At 31.3% G+C, this 24032-nt stretch overlaps 1 protein-coding gene across 1 annotated transcript; it reads right to left on the reverse strand.

The window, feature by feature from the left end:
* Nucleotides 1-9270: 9270 nt before the first annotated feature.
* On the reverse strand, nt 9271-23349 carry LOC127715860 (uncharacterized). Its single transcript, XM_052221986.1, has 16 exons — nt 22543-23349; nt 21199-21661; nt 20103-20189; nt 19406-19440; nt 18563-18653; nt 18112-18192; nt 17633-17720; nt 16841-16875; nt 16518-16605; nt 15787-16130; nt 15321-15497; nt 14414-14515; nt 12586-13756; nt 11047-11268; nt 10146-10404; nt 9271-9274 (listed from the first exon to the last, which is right to left on the reverse strand). Exons 1-16 carry the CDS (start codon nt 22788-22790, stop codon nt 9271-9273), a joined length of 3495 nt encoding a protein of 1164 aa, XP_052077946.1. The 5' UTR covers nt 22791-23349.
* Between the last annotated feature and the right edge of the window lie 683 nt (nt 23350-24032).

Below are 24032 nucleotides of genomic sequence, written 5' to 3' on the forward strand. Positions count from 1 at the left end.
ATATAGGGTTTATACCAATTGAATAACTCCATCTCATTGGTGTATGAATGTTATATAGGGTTTATACCAATTAAATAACTCTGTCTCATTGGTGTATAAACGTTATATAGGGTATATACCAATCGAATAACTCTGTCTCATTGGTGTATGAATGTTATATAGGGTTTATACCAATTGAATAACTCCATCTCATTGGTGTATGAATGTTATATAGGGTTTATACCAATTAAATAACTCTGTCTCATTGGTGTATAAACGTTATATAGGGTATATACCCATCGAATAACTCTGTCTCATTGGTGTATGAATGTTATATAGGGTTTATACCCATTGAATAACTCCGTCTCATTGGTGTATGAACGTTAAATAGGGTTTATACCAATTAAATAACTCTGTCTCATTGGTGTATGAACGTTATATACGGTTTATACCCACCGAATAACTCTGTCTAATTGGTGTATGAATGTTATATAGGGTTTATACAAATTGAATAACTCTGTCTCACTAGTGTATGAATGTTATATAGGGTTTATACCCATCGAATAACTTTGTCTCATTGGTGTATGAACGTTATATAGGGTATATATCCATCGAATAACTCTGTCTCATTGGTGTATGAACGTTATATAGGGTTTATAACCATCGAATAACTCTGTCTCATTGGTGTATGAACGTTATATAGGGTATATATCCATCGAATAACTCTGTCTCATTGGTGTATGAACGTTATATAGGGTTTATACCCACCGAATAACTCTGTCTAATTGGTGTATGAATGTTATATAGGGTTTATACCAATTGAATAACTCTGTCTCATTGGTGTATGAATGTTATATAGGGTTTATACCCATCGAATAACTTTGTCTCATTGGTGTATGAACGTTATATAGGGTATATATCCATCGAATAACTCTGTTTCATTGGTGTATGAACGTTATATAGGGTTTATAACCATCGAATAACTCTGTCTCATTGGTGTATGAATGTTATATAGGGTTTATACCCATTGAATAACTCTGTCTCACTAGTGTATGAACGTTATATAGGGTTTATACCCATCGAATAACTTTGTCTCATTGGTGTATGAACGTTATATAGGGTTTATACCCATCGAATAACTCTGTCTCACTAGTGTATGAACGTTATATAGGGTTTATAACCATCGAATAACTCTGTCTCATTGTTGTATGAACGTTATATAGGGTATATACCCATCGAATAACTCTGTCTCACTAGTGTATGAACGTTATATAGGGTATATACCCATCGAATAACTCTGTCTCATTGGTGTATGAACGTTATATAGGGTTTATAACCATCGAATAACTCTGTCTCATTGGTGTATGAATGTTATATAGGGTTTATAACCATCGAATAACTCTGTCTCACTAGTGTATGAACGTTATATAGGGTATATACCCATCGAATAACTCGTGTCTCATTGGTGTATGAATGTTATATATGGTTTATACCCATTGACTCTGTCTCATTGGTGTATGAATGTTATATAGGGTTTATACCCATCGAATAACTCTGTCTCATTGGTGTATGAACGTTATATAGGGTATATACCCATCGAATAACTCTGTCTCATTGGTGTATGAACGTTATATAGGGTATATACCAATCGAATAACTCTGTCTCATTGGTGTATGAACGTTATATAGGGTATATATCCATCGAATAACTCTGTCTCATTGGTGTATGAACGTTATATAGGGTTTATAACCATCGAATAACTCTGTCTCACTAGTGTATGAACGTTATATAGGGTTTATAACCATCGAATAACTCTGTCTCATTGGTGTATGAATGTTATATAGGGTTTATACCCATTGAATAACTCTGTCTCACTAGTGTATGAACGTTATATAGGGTTTATAACCATCGAATAACTCAGTCTCACTAGTGTATGAACGTTATATAGGGTTTATACACATCGAATAACTCTGTCTCATTGGTGTATGAACGTTATATAGGGTTTATACCAATTGAATAACTCTGTCTCACTAGTGTATGAATGTTATATAGGGTTTATACCCATCGAATAACTCTGTCTCATTGGTGTATGAACGTTATATAGGGTTTATACCCATCGAATAACTCTGTCTTATTGGTGTATGAACGTTATATAGGGTATATACCCATCGAATAACTCCGTCTCACTAGTGTATGAACGTTATATAGGGTATATACCCATCGAATAACTCTGTCTCATTGGTGTATAAACGTTATATAGGGTATATACCCATCGAATAACTCTGTCTCATTGGTGTATGAACGTTATATATGGTATATACCCATCGAATAACTCTGTCTTATTGGTGTATGAACGTTATATAGGGTATATACCCATCGAATAACTCCGTCTCACTAGTGTATGAACGTTATATAGGGTATATACCCATCGAATAACTCTGTCTCATTGGTGTATGAACGTTATATAGGGTATATACCCATCGAATAACTCCGTCTCACTAGTGTATGAACGTTATATAGGGTATATACCCATCGAATAACTCTGTCTCATTGGTGTATAAACGTTATATAGGGTATATACCCATCGAATAACTCTGTCTCATTGGTGTATGAATGTTATATAGGGTTTATACCCATTGAATAACTCTGTCTCACTAGTGTATGAACGTTATATAGGGTATATACCCATCGAATAACTCTGTCTCATTGGTGTATGAACGTTATATAGGGTATATACCCATCGAATAACTCCGTCTCACTAGTGTATGAACGTTATATAGGGTATATACCCATCGAATAACTCTGTCTCATTGGTGTATAAACGTTATATAGGGTATATACCCATCGAATAACTCTGTCTCATTGGTGTATGAATGTTATATAGGGTTTATACCCATTGAATAACTCTGTCTCACTAGTGTATGAACGTTATATAGGGTTTATAACCATCGAATAACTCTGTCTCACTAGTGTATGAACGTTATATAGGGTATATACCCATCGAATAACTCTGTCTCACTAGTGTATGAACGTTATATAGGGTATATACCCATCGAATAACTCTGTCTCATTGGTGTATGAATGTTATATATGGTTTATACCCATTGAATGACTCTGTCTCATTGGTGTATAAATGTTATATAGGGTTTATACCAATCGAATAACTCTGTCTCATTGGTGTATGAATGTTATATATGGTTTATACCCATTGAATGACTCTGTCTCATTGGTGTATAAATGTTATATAGGGTTTATACCCATCGAATAACTCTGTCTCATTGGTGTATGAACGTTATATAGGGTTTATAACCATCGAATAACTCTGTCTCACTAGTGTATGAACGTTATATAGGGTTTATAACCATCGAATAACTCTGTCTCACTAGTGTATGAACGTTATATAGGGTATATACCCATCAAATAACTCTGTCTCATTGGTGTATGAACGTTATATAGGGTTTATAACCATCGAATAACTCTTCTCACTAGTGTATGAACGTTATATAGGGTATATACCCATCGAATAACTCTGTCTCATTGGTGTATGAACGTTATATAGGGTTTATACCCATCGAATAACTCTTCTCACTAGTGTATGAACGTTATATAGGGTATATACCCATCGAATAACTCTGTCTCATTGGTGTATGAACGTTATATAGGGTTTATAACCATCGAATAACTCTGTCTCACTAGTGTATGAACGTTATATAGGGTTTATAACCATCGAATGACTCTGTCTCACTAGTGTATGAACGTTATATAGGGTATATACCCATCAAATAACTATGTCTCATAGGTGTATGAACGTTGTATAGGGTCTATTTCCACTATGTTTCATTGGTGTATGAACGTTATATAGAGCATATACTTATCAAATAACTCTGTATAAAAAGTAATTTAATTTGGCATTTTAATTAAAGTTGTCTTTTAGTTAGTCGTTTTACCTGTGTTGTCACCGGTCTAGAAACCGCTAGATTGATTGATTGATGTTTGTTTTACGTCCAGTGACAAATATTTCATTCATGTTCAGGACAAGATCATATTATCAATGAATACAATAGTTAGGTTATTTAACTGCTAGACTCCGTCCGTCCAACAGAGTATTTACATCCAGTGGCAAATATTTCATTCATGATCAGGACGGGAACAAACTTACCGTTGGGCAATGAATACAATAGGTTGGCCAAATAACCGCAAGACTCGGCCGTCTGTCCAATTGAAGTGAAGGACCACAGACAAGTATATACACGACTGTATCTTAAATCCAAAGGCAATATATATATACAGACCGTATCTTAGAACAAATGTCAATACTTACAGACTGCATATAAGAACCACAGACAATGCATATAAACTATATTTAATAACCATTATGTATAGACCTACGTACCCTATACAGACTGTACGTAAGAACCAGACAATACTTACAGACTGTATCTAAGTACCACAGACAATACTTACAGACTGTATCTAGGTGTGTCCATCACTCTAGACCACTCTGCCACCTAGACTGATATATATATATATATATATACTGTTATTGCATTTGATTTGAAAAGATGAAGCTTGTTTGTGTAGCAGGTTTACTGACAATCCACTTTAGATAGACTTTGAATTGAAACATTATGACCCTACTCCAGTAACAGTACATGTAAGGGTTCTGTTTAAAAACAACTAATATTTTCCCTCATTATTTCTGGAAATATTCAAGAATGTATTTGAATATTTCATATTTCATACTGGTTTATCACGACCAGCGTTAAGAATTGTCATACATGTAACATCAACCAATGTATTGGTTAGAATACCTTTCTCTATACTTACTTGGACAGTTGAACCATCTTAAAATTAGATGCAGCTTGTAGATTCTACCAAAACCCATAAAAACATATGGTGTATACTGATCAAATATAACAGCAGCCACTCATAATATTCTAAGGGGTTTTAGTTATTTATTCAATAACCTGTAAATTGTAACATGTATTTCAATAAAAAATATAAGTGGTACATAAACTTTAAAAAATCAAAACCCCTTTTAAATACTGTAGAAGTGTTTTATTTTAGCAATAATTAAAGTGTAAGCAATTGTCAGGCTTGTTTTATTTTAATTTGAAATTGAGGATGCAGTATCTGAAGAAGTGATTTTTATGTTGAACATCAGGTAATACATTATATCCAAATGTGAATAAAATTTTATTAGAGACAAACTGATTTATTATAGCACTTTCACAGTATTTAAAAAATAAGCTAAACAAAAAAAAAAGATGTAACAAAGATTTCATCAATTATAGTACATACAAACAGCATGAAAAAAAATAAAAAATAAATGTGGATAGTGTCCACATGTGGACACAGATGATGCCCCCGCTTGCATATCATATAGTTATAAAGGGACATAACTGAAGAACGGTAAAAGTGACACTACCCAAATTTGAACTTGATCTGAGTTTTGTGGTAATAAGCATTGTGTGTAAGTCTCATAACATTTGGTTGAGGCTAACTTAAGTAGAGAACAGAAACTAAAAATTCAGCAATTTTTCTATTTGTAATGATGCATAACTCTAGAACGGTTGTGTATAAGTTTTACAACATTTGGATGAGACAAACTAAAAAATTCAGCAATTTTTATGTTTATAATGGGACATAACTCTAGAATGGTAAAAGTGTTGCCACCTAATTTCGTACTTAATCTGTATTATGTAGTAATTAGCATTGTGTATAAGTTTCATAACATTTGGTTGAGGCAAACTCAAGTTAGAGAACTGAAACAAAAAAAATGTACTTGATCTTTACTGAGTTTTGTTGGAATGAATATTGTGTATAGGTTTCACAATCTTTGGCTGGGGAAAACTTCAGTTACAGAATGGAAACTAAAAAATTTTGCAATCTTTCTATTTATAAAGGGGCATAACTCAATAATGGTTAAAGTGACACTACCCAAATTCAACTTGATCTGTGTTTTATCAGTGGTAGTCAAAATTAAACATTGCATTGTATAAAGCATTGATTGTAGTTGATTCAACTATAATCATGGTCAAAGGAAGATAACTCCAATTTTAAAAATATATTATATAAACTTGATATTTAGAAGAAAATAAAAATTTTGCAATTTTTCCTTTTATAAAGGGGCATAACTCTAGATCGGTTAAAGTGACACCACCAAAATTCAAACTTGATCTGTGTTTTGTGGTAATAAGCATTGTGTATAAGTTTCATAACATTTGGTTGAGGCAAACTTAAGTTAGAGAACGGAAACTAAAAATTATGCAATATTTCCTTTTATAAAGGGGCATAACTCTAGATCGGTTTAAGTGACGCCACCAAAATTCAAACTTGATCTGTGTTTTGTGGTAATAAGCATTGTGTATAAGTTTCATTACATTTGGTTGAGGCAAACTCAAGTTAGAGAACGGAAACCAATTTCGGGACGTACGTACGTACGTACAGACGGACAAGGGTAAAACTTAATGCCCCCTCCGGTACGGCGGGGGCATAAAAAAAAAAAAAAACACATGAAAAAAAACACATGAAAAAAAACACAATACTGTACCGTCTACCTGCAGTTTAAGGATCTGAGCAGTGAAAACTGCTGGTGTGTCAAAGACACACCTTGCTATCCAGCAGGAATTAACTTGCAGATACTCTAGTACTGTAAACCCCTCCCCCCTTGGTTCTCTTCTGTATACTGTAAATACATGCTATATACTTATATAAAATGTACTCAATGAAATCAACAACAAAAATATATTACATTTTGATACTAAGGGACATTTAATTGACAAAATCATTGACAGGCTAACAAAAAATTACAACTGTACTAACGACAAAATATACTCAATAAAATCAACAACAAAAATTTGTACTTAATAAACAACAAAAATATAGTACATTCTGATACTTACGGACATTTAACCAAAAATAAATAACATTATGATACTAAGGGGCATTTAACAACAACAAAAATCATTGAATGCTGACCAAAATTTACAACTGTATTAAAAAAATGTACTTAAATGAAATCCAAAAACAAAAATATACATCATTATGATACTAAGGGACATTTGACAAACAAAGAGTCATTTAACCGATGAAATATATACATGTAGAAGCATAATACTAAGGGACATTAAACCAAAAAATATATGATATTAAGGGACTTTTAACAAACAAAGAAGGATTTAACCCAAAGATATATTACTTTATAATACTAAGGGAGATTTAACCAAAACATATATATGATACTATGATATTAAGGGAGATTTAACCCAAAAATATATTACTTTATAATACTAAGGGAGATTTAACCAAAAAAATAATACTAAGGGAGTTTAACCAAAAAATATATGGCACTATGATCATAAGGGATGTTTAACCAACAAAGAGAGATTTAACCAAAAAATATATTACTTCATAATACTAAGGGAGATTTAACCAAAAAATATATGATACTATGATATTAAGGGAGATTTAACAAACTAAGAATGATTTAACCAAAAAATGTATTACTTTATGATACTAAGGGACATTTAACCCAAAAAAAAAACACTATGATATTATTGACTTTTTACAAACAAAGGGAGATTTAACCAAAAAATATATTACTTTATAATACTAAGGGAGATTTAACCAAAAAATATATTACTTTATACTAAGGGAGATTTAACCAAAAAAAGACACTATGATATTAAGGGACTTTTAACAAACAAAGAGAGATTTAACAAAAAAATATATTACTTTATAATACTAAGGGAGATTTAACCAAAAAATATATTACTTTATAATACTAAGGGAGATTTAACCAAAAAATATATTACTTTATAATACTAAGGGAGATTTAACCAAAAAATATATTACTTTATAATACTAAGGGAGATTTAACCAAAAAAAGACACTATGATATTAATGGAGTTTTAACAAACAAAGAGAGATTTAACCAAAAAATATCTTACTTTATAATACTAAGGGAGATTTAACCAAAAAATATATTACTTTATAATACTAAGGGAGATTTAACCAAAAAATATATTACTTTATAATACTAAGGGAGATTTAACCAAAAAATATATTACTTTATAATACTAAGGGAGATTTAACCAAAAAATATATTACTTTATAATACTAAGGGAGATTTAACCAAAAAATATATTACTTTATAATACTAAGGGAGATTTAACCAATATATATATATATATTAAATACTAAGGGAGATTAACCAAAAAATATATGATACTATGATATTAAGGTAGATTTAACAAACAAAGAGAGATTTAACCAAAAAATATATTTCTTTATGATACTAAGGGAGATTTAACCAAAAAATATATGATACTATGATATTAAGGGAGATTTAACAAACAAAGAGAGATTTAACCAAAAAATATATTACTTTATAATACTAAGGGACATTTAACCAAAAAATATATGATACTATGATATTAAGGGAGATTTAACAAACAAAGAGAGATTTAACCAAAAAATATATTACTTTATAATACTAAGGGACATTTAACCAAAAAAAATATGACACTATGATATTAAGGGACTTTTAACAAACAAAGAGAGATTTAACCAAAAAATATATTACTTTATAATACTAAGGGAGATTTACCCATAAAATATATGACACTATGATATTAAGGGACTTTTAACAAACAAAGAGAAATTTAACCAAAAAATATATTACTTTATAATACTAAGGGAGATTTAACAAAAAAATATATGACACTATGATTTTAAGGGACTTTTAACAAACAAAGAGAAATTTAACCAATAAAATGTATAACATTTTAATACTGAGGGACATTTAAATAAAAAAAAACCAAATCTTTCAAATGCTGACCAAAAACAACCACTAACTTACTAAGTGAATTACAAAAATATATTACATTATGATACTAAGGGATATTTAACAAACAAAGGGACATTTAACCAAAAAATATTTAACACTATATTACCATTGCATTTACCAAAGAATGTACTTAAAGAACAACAAAAATATATGACATTATGATACTAAGGGACATTTAACAAACAAAGGAAAATTTTACCAATACAATATATAACATTATGATACAAATGGACATTCAACCCCAAAAATATATGATACTATGATACTAAAGGACATTTAACAAACAAACAAAAATTAAATGCTGACCAAAATTTTGTAATCATGTGCTGTATTTACTAAAAAAATGTACTTAATGAACAATTAAAACACTAATGGACATTCAACTAATTACAACTGAATTATGAAAAATCTGCTCAATGGGGTATTGTTTGTGACAAGGTTTACCTGTTAAAAAACACATTAATTATACCATTATAAGAGGCAAAAGGCAATTGATATAAATTTTTACATCATTCAGAATTTTTTTTTGAGATATCTATATATATATATAAATATATATGCTACATGTATATTCATGATATTGGTAAATGACGAGAATTATATTGCATTTAAGTAAAATATCCATGTGCAAGAAAAATTATTTGGTATTACATTTTGAAGAATAATTATGGGTATTGTTGGTAGTTATGGACCTCCAGCAACTGCCACTGCAATTCGTTTCTGATATTTTTCCCTTTTTCTCTCATTCCATTCATGTAAAAAAAACTGCAGATAAAAACAAAAATGTTCCTGGGTCATTTGGCGTGCTGAGGACTTAATACACTGGATAAAGCTGTTGAATTGTTCACATATTTCAGAGTTTATTGTGTCAAATCCTTGGAGTCTTGAAGATCTATAGGCACATGAGCATTTATGAGAATACCCATGGAAAATATCATGGAAGAAACGAACACATCGGTAATAGCCACTTTCTCTGTTCAGGCAATACTCCTGTAGATTACAAGCAAAATCATAGAAGATATCCGTGGGTGGATGCTCCAGATGTGAGTAAAGGGAGGCTGATGGATCTTTTCTGCCTTCTGCATTGGTCATATGAAAACCATAACAGTGACCATGACTTGGACAAAACCATAAAAACAATGTTGATGTACCTCTTGCTGAAATTTGGGTTTTGGAAAAATATTTCTCACAGTTGTCATGGGGAAGAGGTGGGTCATCATATGCTGGGTTTTTTCTCTTCTCACCGTCAATGGTAAATTTTCTAACGGGGCGCAATTTTTCACCAGTTTCTGAAAAGTAGTAAGCTCTTCCATACTTAGCTGGGTTATATGTTCCTGGTTGTGGATTTGCAGGATCTGGTTGAGTGATCTCCATATCTGCAACACATTTGATCAAATATCGAATAAATGTAATGACATCATCGGGAACAAAATTATTTCCTTGAGGATTGGCATGACTAAGCATGGATGAAGCAATCAAATCTCTTAATTCTGGAGCATACTCTCTCATTTCATACATTTTTCTGTTGTAAAAGCCATTTCCAGCAGCATTTATATTAAGGCCACTAATGTGGTCTAATAACTCAGTTAGATTATTTAAGTACGAATAGGGAATTAAACTGATAACTGGTGCAGTAGTGCAAAGCATATGCAATATGAAGGCATAAGATATCTTTTCCACATCTGGCATGTTATTAAGAAAGCGTTCGAAAGAAGGCCTTACTGAGTTGTCCAATATTTCTAGTAGTATGTTGTTTCTCTGCTGAGTTTCTTCATCAGATAATATTTCCTGAGGTGGAACTTTATCAAGATTTAACTTCGCTAAGTAGTTCAAATGGTGTCTGGCAGTATTAAGTTGTTCTTTATCTCCAACTCTGTCGAAAAGGAAGCATCTTGCCATTCTACGATGTAATGTAGGAAGTATATTGTCAGGATTATCTGGTTTACTTATTTCATCAAAAGAAGCATGTCTGAATCCAATACCAACTTTCGTTCCATCACAAGCAAGTTGTTTAGGTCTAAATTTGCAGATAGGACAAGGTTTCCTAAAGTCAATCTTCATATTAGATGCCCAACTAAACCACCACTTTATGAATACAGATGAATCCATAAATGACCTGAAATTAGGATTGCATTCTTTGTAGTCTTTAGTTTTTAAATCACAGAATGCTGAAAAGGTTATTTTAGTGGACAAAACCTGGTTTACAAATGCCCAACCAATTTCATCTCCAGCTGCAGTATCTCGGGTAACTACATGTAAACATTCTTTATCTCCTTCATCCCAGGCTTTTTTACATGGTGATTCTTCATTAGCACAGCTTCTGCTATATACCTGACACTGTACTGGTGCTATTTTTGTATAGATAGTGAGTACTCTGGAAAATGTAGTTACACCATTTAGCTGCTGATTACTTGTCCATCCTGCGCCACATGGACAAACTGAAGTTGGAATATCTGGAATAAGATGTGGACCTTTAATGCATCCATTTTCAACATTGTTTAAGTTAAGAGCGCCCAATATATAACGATGTTGTATATTCTGAACTAGATTGGGATCTTGTTGTTTTCGTGGTTTATGACTACTTATGCATGGAAATGACCAAAGTCCACTAGTCACATCAAAATTAGAGTCACAGGAATTCATAGTAGGAATTTCTTCTTCTATGTCATTGCCAGTAATTTCTTGAATTTCCTGGTCAATAAGCTGTATATTCTCATCATTTTCAGTGTTCAATGCAGCTTCAGGTTTGCTAAATTCTGTCCAAAAATGAGGAGCATTCTTCAGCTCAGACAAATGAACACATAAATTTTGATCAGTATTAAGACAGTCAACATTTTTCTTGCAACCTTTTTTACTTTTACATAATCCATTCAAGCAGGAAACTATATAGCGCTGAAGACGTGAATTAAATGTCAAATGAACTAATGAAATGTCATCATCTATCAAAATTGAAAATTTTTTGGTTCCTGGTCTTGTAGTTGGCAATTCAATAATTTTCCTATCCTTGTATAACAGAGCATCTTGTATGACTACTTGAATGTTTGTTACGGTTGCTTGCTCATTCCTTTCCAAATTTGGTGATACCTCTTGATGCAAAAAACGACAATGCATGCATTTAATACCATTTTCATCCAGAGCATCAAACTGTTCCATATTGTTATCCAGGGATTCCAACAAGGTACGATAGATACGACAGTTGCAAGTGTAAAAATAACCGTTCTCGAAAAGATCCCTTGATGTTTTTACATAATCAGAGCTTCTAAATTCCCCACTTTCATCATCATAATCATTCATAATTGCAATAACTTTCTCTTCATCGTAAACCTGGATAATAAAACTTCGATTCTGTAAAAGATTTTTCTTGTAGTTATCATATAAATTTACTTTTTTGAACATATTTTCCACATTTTGTCCTGAAATAGTCTGCAAAGCCATTTCTTTTGTCAGAATTTTCTTCCGTGGAATAAATGTCCTTGTTCTTTTTGTTTGAGGTTCTCCAGTGGGATCATTCATATTTTGGTTATTTATGTTTTCTTGATTCTGGTCTTCTTGTTGGAAAGATGAGTAAATGGTTTGAAGTTCATTCAGCTGATGATTTTTGTACAAGTACAATACCCGATTTCTCAAAGAGGTGGCCTTTGGACTTGTTGAAAATCTGTAATGATAGCGCAAATTATCTTTTCCAAGGAATCTGTTGTGATCATTTGATAGAAAGTTAATCATGCAACTTTTGTAACATAGGTTATTAACATTACTAGCAGGGAGAGGCTTCATAAAGTCATCTGAGCATTTGTCACTAACTTCTGCATTTTTCACTTCTGGGTAATGAAGTATCTTGTTTTGTATGATTTCTGTGTGGAATAGTTCATTGTTAGATGAAAAGTAAAGACCATCACTGGCATCTGAATCTATCTTAACTTTATAACCATGTCTAGCAGTGTGCACAAAACAAGCAGCTAGTTCAATGTCACAAAAGTCTTTAACTTTTTCACACAATTGTTGTCTTCTAGATTTTAAGCTCTTTAAATTGTTGGCATAAATTTGGTCAGGGCGTGTTCTAGATTTTCTTGAGTCCTTGTTTTTCTTTTCGATGAGCATTTTCTGCTGATCTCCACCAGTTAGGATGTTGCATAAGAATACATTATCTTGCAGAATTCCTAACGTTTGACATATTACATCCAGAAAAGTCTCCTCCATGAAATGTTTGTAATATCCTGATTCTATGTATCGTATATAATGTACAGGTGCATTGTGATTTTCAATCTCAATATCAAAGATTGAAAAAATGAAAACTCCTTCAGAGCAGTCTGGATAAGTTGACATATTAATAGCAGCTTCCTCAAATAAAAATAGACAATTATTTGGATCAAGAAATTTCATATCTTGCATTTTGCTGATTATATTATGTTCCACCAAAATAGCCTGTCTACACATATTTAAGTTTGTTATTAGATCATTTTCGGTCATGTTTCTATCATTAAGGTTTTGAATGCTGGAGGCTACGTATTTTCTCTTCTTAGAATTGCTTGAGATATACTTCCTTGTTACTATTTCTGTTTCATCTCTGAGTGTAAATTTTACTGTACTCTGATTGGTACCTGTCAGCTCAGGACGATTTGTGACAATAACCTGTTGACTTGAGCGTGTCATGTTAGAGTTCAAGACAGCCAATTGATCAATTCCCTGGATTGTCAGCTCTGTGGTATTACCACTAGTAGAAGTTGAGGGTTCAGTTCCAGATTGACTAGCTGTAGTATCACTCATGGTTTCAACCTTTTGTTGAAAGGCAGATACTAATCTTTCATAATTTTCTGGATTCTCTGTCTGTAATTGTAGTACATAAAGCTGATGATCTTTAACAGTATACGGGTACTGAGATGGCATACTAAATTCTTCATCTAACAATGGGAGGCCTAACTTAATTTTCTGCAACAAAAATAAGTATAAATATATATAACATATATGTGTGTGCATTATAACATATCGTATTTGTTTTTAGTATTTGAGACATCTTATAATGCAAATTTCTGATATTGAATTAATACATGTAGGTTCTTGATGGCAGATTTATTTTCTATTGTGAAGGTCATTAATGAACATTTAGGCATACCAATGATAAATTAAATATAATATTTGCTGAAATAATGAACATAATTGCTGAAAGCTGTAGGGTGACCTATAGTTTTAAATTTTCTATGGCAATCTGTCTCTTGTGGAGAGTTGTCTTATTGGCAATCATACTGCATCTTCTTATTTTTATATTCTGTAAACAAGACATATCTGTTTTTCGTTATTTTTTTTAAAAATATATCAGACTGTTTTTTAATTTCACATTTTTCATGTTGTGCCCTTTTAAAGCTAACTATATGGTATAGGTATTGCTCATTGTTGAAGATTGTAGTGACTTTTAGTCGCTAAAATCTACATTCTTTCGACTCTGTTTGATAGTTGTTTCATTGTCAATCATACTACATATTTCAAATACTAATAAATAAAAATTGATATGGAATATGCAATGTTGAATGATTGTACAAAAGTGGTTTTTTTTATTTTTATATTAGGCTGAAATGGACATAACCTCACCAAATTAGGAGGACACAAGTGGAGATCAGTACAATTCTCTGAAAACTGTCCTGAAGGAAGTGCTCTTCCCCATTCTTCAATTGACTGAAAAGTAAACTGTTCCTACAAATAAAAATGCTTTAAAATCAATGTCTCCGCATTATTTAAAGAAAATTGGTACAATTTACATGGTAATATATATGATATGATCTCCATTGATTGAGACATAACAATTAGCCTCATGCAATACAAAGATAACTTTTTTTTTTCTTTTGGGTGAAATTATGATGTTCTTTAATCTATTTTTCTTTTCCCTAAATAACTTGTGAAACTAGTAATTGCACATAGTCTTAGATACATGTTTTTTATTAGTTATTTTTGGCTTTGATCTAGTTTTCAGTAACTCTGAGTACTCTCAAATCTATACTTTGTGTCTTTTGTGTTTTTGTCAGTTTTTTGGCGCTTTGTATCAATCAGATGAGTTAAGTCCTTTTCAACTGTTACTTATATCTTGTTCTGATGTTGTACTGTTATACCACCAGGTTAAAGTGGAGGGGGTTGGGTGGGGTTTGTCTCCAGCAAACATGTTTAACGTCGCCATATTCTGTATGTTTTTGTGCATGTCCCAAGTCAGGAGCCTGCAATTCAGTGTTAGTCGTTTGTTGCTGTATATCATATTTGTTTTTCATTTATTGTTTGTACATATATAAGGCTGTTAGTTCTCTTGTTGAATTGTTATATACTTTTCACTTCAAGCCTTTCATTCATAGCTTCATCTGCGGTATGGGTTTTGATCATTGTTGAAGGCCGTATGGTGACCTATAGTTGTTAACTTCCACATCATTTGGTCTCTGGTGGAGAGTTGTCTCATTGGCAATCATACCACATCTTTTTTATTTTTATATATAATTTCAATTAAAATCTGTACCAAGTATATATGTTGTAGCACATGAATTTCCAGTTTGTATTGTTCATTTGGACAACAATATACACATTCTTCCCATTGGCAAAGAATTCCAGGATGAATGTGCGAAATCACGTGCTGGGCTAATAGACGAATATCAGCGAACTTGTCCTCTGTACACTGCTCCCACTTGCACTTCAGCTGAAAGAAAATAAAAGCATATATAATAAACAAATAGTTATAGAAGTTTATATACCTGAAAATCACTTCATAAAAATTATATGAACCTATACAACATGTATTTCATATATCTGTTATATCATAAAAAAACATAAATGTATTGGGCATACGCTGTCTGATTTTTTTTAGGAAGTTGTTGTATTCTTCATTGTTATTATCCTGTACATTTTATAGTCAAATAGGGTTTTCAATTAAATTGTCATAAGTGGACATATTGGTTAAAAAATCATGTAATATAAATATATTTTACATCTACCATTGTAGGTCCTGGATTTTCTTCAACATCCCCACAGAGATGCAGGATAAACCTTTTGAAGTTCTTCCAACATCTGCTTGCCAAAACCTTCACTGTTGTTAGTGCAAACTCTATTCTTGTGGGACTACTAGACTCCACTTCCTCACTCTCTGCAAAATCTATTGTTGTTGGAATACTACACTCCACTTCATCATTCTCTGCAAATTCTATTGTTGAAATACTACACTCCAGTTCATCACTCTCTGCAAACTCTATTGTTGTTGGAATACTACACTCCACTTCATCACTCTCTGCAAACTCTGTTTGTGATGGAATAATACAATCCACTTCATAACCCTCTGTAACAATAAAGGACTTGCTTAGAAGTTTGTTCAATTGACCTAGACCTAGCTGATTTGCTGGCTTCAGAATTTTATAATCAATATATGACTGGAAGTGGTGTGATTTCGAAAATTAAGCTTAAATAGGGACATAGCACACAAATAATATATTAATAATAGAGCATAAATGTTGCAATCTAGCTTTAAAATGTAACTGTAGACAAGGAAAAAATAAAATAGCACCCTAATTTGAAAGGTAAGATACACAAAATGCACAAGGGAAAAAAGACGCATCTTTTTGAGTGAAGCCCATACTATTTCACTTGTAATAAGTCTATTGCAATATTAAATATAGTGGAAAAGATTATGTCATCCAATACATTAAAATTCCTAAAACACTCTTACCTATGTATACACTACCATATGCTATGTGTTTATCATTCTCGTCATAGGAACTCCTAAGCTCCTCTACAGGTTCCTCAGTTATTGGTACCTAGCAAAATAAAAAAGTATTTTTTTCAAAAACCTAAATAAATTTGTAAAAGGGTATCTATAAGTAATAAATTGTCAGATTGGTACATGCATTTCTTCTCTTTTTTCCTTGTGTATATAGAAACAACCAATAATTCAAACATTTCTTTTATACCGCACAAAATAATTACAAAAACTAATTCACCACATTTTCAAATGATTATCACCAGAAATAATGAATTCCAAACATTACAAACCTGAAGAGAAAGATCTTTGACTAAGTGAGTTTTGCCTGGAAAAAAAAAAGACACCATAAGTTTTAACATATACATATCTATTTGCATTCAGCAATCCTATTCGACTGTACATATCATTCATTTTCTAGAGGTGTGCAAGCATAGGAAATTTAAATATATTTAATACCAGTAATATCTTAAATAACTTAGAAAGTGCCTATGAGAAATTGTTTACTCTTTTGGATCACCAAAGTTAATCCATATTTTTGAGATTAAATAATATTCATTCTTGAAATAAAGAATTTTCAGTTTAGTAAATTATTTTTTTATCTCAATATAAAAAAACAGTAATAAAAACAAACTGTAAGGGTATCTAGTCCATGTATGTTCAGTTCATTGTCTAAAACTGTGAGGTGTTGCTTGCCTTGTAACAATTGTTTTTATAGTTCCTGTTATATCATATGTATGTGTGATAAGTGAATATTTATAATATAGTAAAATAAACGGACTGAAGTAATCTGCATATTTGAAAACATACAAACGGATTTCTGTGAGGACTAAATACATTTTTAAATGTGCTTAATTAATATATACTCATTCCTGTTCCAATTATAATACATTATACCCAGGGAAGGCACTTTAATACTGCTCATACTGGTCCTGAGAAGTCTTATTCAATCCTATATTAATCCTAATATTGACCACTATAATGTAAAAATGCCTATTGTGTGATTTCGAAAATCATTCTATATACCAAAAATATCATAACTGAAAAGCACAATACTTAAATTATAAGAAGTTTTAATACCAAACCTTTTTTAGCATGACAGCAAATAACATGGTCTATCAGAAAATCTTCTCTGGAGCATATTACTGGACAAACAGGACAATTATAAGTGCTCTGAAACAATATTGCATATTGAACTTTAAATGAACAACTTTTGATATATCATACATCTATCAATCTGGTATGATTTGCAAATTTCAATATCTGTAGGTAAACAAGATTAAATACCACCTTCCTCTGGATGTCTGGTAAAAAAATCAAACACCCACAAAAAAACAAAATACTGACAGTAAAATAATATTTAAAAGCAGAAAATAATCATGTCAGTACAAAAACTATTGTATCTGCCTTTTCTGTTCAATCTATTAAAAAATTAATATTGACGCAAGATAGAAATACACCGAATTCAAAACGTTTACATAGATCATTTAAAAAAAATTCTAATTAACTTATGTTATTATTTGGTGTAAATATTTGAACTGAATAGAAACTGTAACAAGATTACTTTTTTTTCTTTCTTAGTCACAGCTGTTTTCTTTGATTGCTTCACTTGTAAGGATTCCACAGATTGCTTTTTCGTGTCAGTCTAAAATAAATGCAATAATTATTCAAATATCTTCCTTTTTGCAATAAAATGAATATTCAAGTCCAATAATTCAGTACATTTCCTATGATATTACAGGGTAATTGAATAATTTAAGCTTTATAGAAATAGTAACTTAACAAAATCAAGCACAAGAAAGTATTAAGGATAGAGTAACAAATGTATTCAAGCAACATTGTACTTGCGACTTATTGTATTCTTTAAATGTTTTTGCCTTTGAATTCAAAAATTAAGTCTCATTAATCTTTCTATATAATTTGTAGGGATTAAAAAATTAAATGTTAAGATAAATGATATTTTAATTTTCTGCATTTCAATATCAGCATAAGTCTTTAAGTAAACAAAACAATACCTGATAGAAACTATGAATGACTGAGGATGACAAGATAACAGCCAGATCCTCAGTAACATCTAGGACTATTTCATTCCTCTTTAAACTGTATCTATAAGAAGTGGAAGTAGAATTAGAAAAATATAACAGTTTAAAACTATGAAGAGATTTAAGTTGTGGTACAATCTTGGATTAAAGGATTTTGTTATTCATATTTCATTGTTTTCAACCTTTTTTTAAGCATGTACAAATGAATCTTCTGCAATACAATATAAATTCAAATGTGCTATAGTATTTATATATACATCATATGTGTACTTGTTTTCAGACTTCTAGATAACCTATCCTTTAAAGTAAAAGCTCCTTGATAGTATTTAAAATTAGAAACACTAAAATTGTTGTTGCCTCATGAAGTTTTGTTGCAATTTTTTTTAACATGCAAGCATTTAAAACACTTGAATATCAACTTTTAAAAAGCATGCCATGGTATTTAGTGTGCATTTAAAATAAAATTAGAATAATTAAACTTATAACGATAAATTTCCAAAGTTTTCTTCAACATCATGCATTCATGCTAGTAAGATATCAATGAAGTTTTAAACCACAAAAAATACTTCATTCAAGTAATTACAAAAAGAAAAAAAATATCAACTTTTTATAGGCATGCCATGGTATTTAGTGGTCATTTAAAATTAATTAGAATACTTCAACTTATAACGATTAACTTTCAAAGTTTTGTTCAACATCATGCATTCATGTTAGTAAGACATCAATGGAGTTGTAAATCAAAAAACTTCTTCATTCAAGTAATTACAATAACAAAAACACATTAAAAGGTAACACAATAATGCAACGATGACAAACCCTGTTTTATAAGTTCCTCTTGGTTTTCTGTGAGACTAAATTAAGAAGGTAATGAAAACAAATAAAGTTATATAATTTTTGTTCAAATCATTTGAGGATGTTTGCTAGTCTTTGTTTTTGACAGATATTGGTAATCCTCTGGTTTTATTCACATGTAGTTCCATCAAAAAGTTAGAATGCTAACTCCGTCCATTCTTTTCCTAATTTATAACATATAGTTTAAAAAGCCTTTTATTTTTATTTTACATAGTTTTTAAAAGAAAAAGGTGCTAATGTTAAATGTATGGAAAATCTAGAGAGAATAAATTCCCACCAAATTTTAAATGGCTTACATCTTAAAAACAAGGACACAAACCTTTAATCAGTTATGTTTTTTTAACTTATTTATATACTATAAATTTATAAGTCTTTTAAAAAATATAGCACCGAACTTTGTTAACATCCCATCTTTATTAATTCAAAATATATATAAAATATGACAGGTATATTTTCCCATGAAATGTCAATAAAATGCATGTTAGCAGCCCTATATTTTTTTTTTATCTATTAGCAATTTATCCTATAACTTTAAATTAGGGTATATCATAGCTGCTTATGAACTTATAGAGAATCTATGATTTTATGATATTATCTTTGTTTTGTATTATAAAATGATATTTTCTATTTTAAATAGTACAAATTTTAATTTTTCACTTACTCTTTTATTATTTGATCTTCTTGCCCCAGCTGAAGACAATCTCTTCCTCTTAGAAGGGGTTCTTGAGGAATTCTGATGTTCAGCATCCTGTAATAAACATTCAAATGTAATTCTCAACATCAATCAAAGACAAATGTTAATACATGTACATATCATATAAAATCAGCAGTTACATAAACCTGGGAACAGTATATCTAACGGGAAATGAATCGGATAGGCTTTCCAGTATAAAATTGATAAAATCTCGGACTCCTCGAGACTTCGCAAGATTTATGGATTTTGGTGGCGTCTGACTGAAAATTTATCGGAACTGCTCAATAAAGTAATCACATAATTCTAATCGTAAATAAATACAAGTTTTATCATAAAGTAGATATATTTTGTCATATAAAATGACCAAAATAAGTGTGATTTATTTGATGTGAAGTGTTTTATAATGTTTTTGAATTTGGGAATAGAATTGGCGCCATTTTTTTAATACCGTTTGCATTCTGTACCATTCTGTGATAAAATGAATGCAATTATAACAAACTTGAAGTGACAGAATACAAGTTTGATACAACTGTAAAACTAGTTTGAATGACATTTTATTGATATTATCAGAAATTATTAGGATAATAGAGAGTACGTTTTTGAAACATGTCCGTTTCCGTATCGTATCTTTATTACCTATGACACGACGATAAAATTGGCTACAATTAGGTAGTGTCAAGTCCCGTCAATATATATGTTCCTGCATAAACAGTAAGGAAACCGTTTCAATTGTGTTAACTATAATAAACACTTCACAAAAAGATAATATTCAAAGTAAATCCATTATTTTGTAATACTTATGTTATTATCATGTTATGATTTGTTTATAATTCCATTTCTTATCTAGTACATCAACATGTACAATGAACAAATGTACTTTTATTTTTTTCAAAGGCAGAGCCTGCATTTAAAAACCTGAATTAAAATGCCAGGGAGACCATTTAAAAAATATCATAGAAAATCAAATGTTAATTTCTAACAAGTTATTTGTCAGACATGCAAGATAGTGATAGACAAATACAAATATGCTTTTATCTATTCTTATACACAATCTATTAAATACCGTGTCAAAAGGTCTCTTTCCTGTATCAGAAGAAGGTACTGGTAGTCTCACCACTTCTGCATAGGTCATCTTGGGTGACAAAGATTCTACATCAGGTACCTGTACGTGAGATAAGGTTGCAGTCACGGATGTAACACACTTTTGTCTCTCTGCTAAATAGTTCTCTATAGTCATCTTCAAAATAAAAGCTCCATTTCTATTTACATGAAGTCCGTCCCTTCCAAGATGAACAGCAGGTTTAAAGAGCTGTGCATAATCAATAAAAAAACATCTACTGTAACCACAAGTTAAAGACTGTATACCAGCGTTCAACTTAAAGACATCTCTCTGCAGTCTTGGCAATGCTGACATGTTCCAATAACTACTCTCATAGTGGTTTACTGCACGGGGAAGTATGCCACAAATACCTATTTGCAACGATTTAAATTTCAGCAGCAAATTCTCTATCAGGAATCTATAAGATCTAAAGACAAAATAAGAAACTTGTACATGAGGCAAATAATATTCATCATATTCATTATAGTAAATAAGATTATTCAACCTATTGTTTATAATTAAAAGGAAAGCTATACCTGCCAAATTCATTACCATTAGAAACTAGGTAATTTTATATTATATATAACAAATGTTTCTTTGAAATCAATAATAATCAGCCAATCAAATTACATGATTTGTCAAAGATCTCAAATAATTATCGGTTACCGTTATTTTGGGAAAGAAATTTATTGTGTTCGGCCAAATTCATTCATTTTTTTTTATCACAAAACATGTAAATTTTATCGTAATCATGGTAACGCACCAAAAACATCATTTGGCAAGAATTTTTAACATTGTTCATCATGAAGGTCCCCTATTACGAACCTCATGATTGCTTACATACACTACATTTGAACTTTGGTGGATAGTCATCTAATGGGAAATTATACCTCATCTCTTTTATTTTTATATAGTATCAGCAAACAGGTTTACAATACACCAATCTCGAGTTGTTTTTTAATGAATGAGCAACACTGGTTGACTCGGGATCAATCGGCATAAATTATGTCATTGAACAATCCGTTTTTACTGTGACGTAATAACATAACCATACACCTTATCGATATTTGGAAATCTGCGCCAGTGGGCCTGAGAATCTGCGCCGCTTTAACTTTTGATGTCATACAACAATCACTTTTCCATTGTGGCGTCAAAATTTCACTGGAACCTTTGTGATGTCCAGTAATGGCGGACAAATAGCGATTAGGTGTATTGTTACATACTAAAGGGGATTTTAAGGGAAGTGCACAAATCGAAAGTTGACTACCGGTATAAATTTTTGTATTTGTTTTTTTTAAACCTCCTTACCTCAAAGTTGATTCAACATCACCAAATACATCATTCGAACCTAGATGCAGAACAATCTGGTCCGGGTTTTCTGTCTTCATGGCACTCATCAGTTGGGAATAGAATTCTTTCCGGTCATTCTGTACTTTGGCACCAGGTATGCACAGTGTTCTAACTGGGTATTCAAACATTGGTACAAGCTGCTTCAGGTTGGAATCCCCTGCAATTAAAACGCTTCTCAAAACTTTATTAAGGTTAGTGTTAAACATTTCTATAATATAAGTATGAAACAATATCGATCAAATATGTTAAAAAATTTAAATAGTACAAAATTCCTTCAACTGCAGGCAAATACAAAACACTAAGACGTAACAGTCAAAAGGACTATATTCTGTGTCAATAAAAAACTTAGCTGGCTACTTTATGTCTCGTTTTATGTACAACAATTATTTACAAATATATACAAATCTATTTTCAGAAATAATTTTGGTTTTGGTACCAAAAGATTTAGACAGAAAAATACGCTATCGTCGTAGTTTTCTTGCTAGTTTGTCTCAAAAATACGATGCCGTATAAAAGAGGAAATATATATATACACAGACTCTCAATATCTATTCAGATATATTATCAAAATGTCGACAAAATATAGCTTTTTCTTTATCGCAGTGGTAAGAAATGTGGAAGATGGACGCTATAGGATGCAGCATTGGATGATGGGAGTTTGAGAGCACCATGTATCCTTTTAGCAGCCAATGAAAACCGCCGTCGCAACTTACCCTAATTTAAATATTAATTTGGGCATATGCAGAATATTTCCCATCCGACCTCTGCATGATGTACTTTCGCGCTTTCTATTTTATTTCTTAATCAGAATGAATTTTGTTACTTTGGCATGACATGGACTTTATCATATCCGCACATTATACAGTACACATTTGTACCCGCTGGGATGGGGGGGGGATTATTTTTAGTCTTCTTATATATTGAATATTTATTGGTAAACTTTGCTAAAAAAAAATCAGTCACAAGCACCAGACCAAAACCTCTATACTTGGTCCTGCTAACTCGTAAAGGTCCCGTCAAAACCGATAAATTATTTTACTATATTCAAGCCATGCTATTTGCTAATAAGCCATACCAGATCAACTTCTTTTGTTACTTTGAAGTCTTTACATCTTTATGATCAAGAATATTGTTTACATATTTATTAATCTTTTAATTCTAATCCGAACAGATAGCATATTTATATGATAATTAATGGATTAATATAATCACCAGAACACCTTTATTGCCCCTAAACCCTGCAACCAGGTTCATCTGGTCCCTTGCAATGCAGATGTAGAAACCAGATATGATTAATAATCTAAATACAAGTTAAGTTATTTAGTTAATTGATTAATCTGATATATATCAGCAACGATTATAACATTCAATGAATTGATTGATTTTGACCAATGGGAGTGGTCAAGCTCAGTGCCCGCAGTCATGTTTTATTTAGTCCATTCATGGAG

Source organism: Mytilus californianus, unplaced genomic scaffold (assembly GCF_021869535.1).
Source record: "Mytilus californianus isolate M0D057914Y unplaced genomic scaffold, xbMytCali1.0.p SCAF_9, whole genome shotgun sequence".
Taxonomy (NCBI): Eukaryota; Metazoa; Mollusca; class Bivalvia; order Mytilida; family Mytilidae; genus Mytilus; species Mytilus californianus.

Excerpts from the sequence above, each read along its gene's own strand:
- LOC127715860 (XM_052221986.1), bottom strand. The coding sequence starts at position 22,790 with ATGTTTAACACTAACCTTAATAAAGTTTTGAGAAGCGTTTTAATTGCA. Across the intron at positions 16,606-16,840 it reads TCAAAGATCTTTCTCTTCAG|GTACCAATAACTGAGGAACC; the intron begins GTTTGTAATGTT and ends TTATTTTGCTAG. Across the intron at positions 15,498-15,786 it reads CAGGACCTACAATGGTAGAT|CTGAAGTGCAAGTGGGAGCA; the intron begins GTAAAATATATT and ends ATTTTCTTTCAG.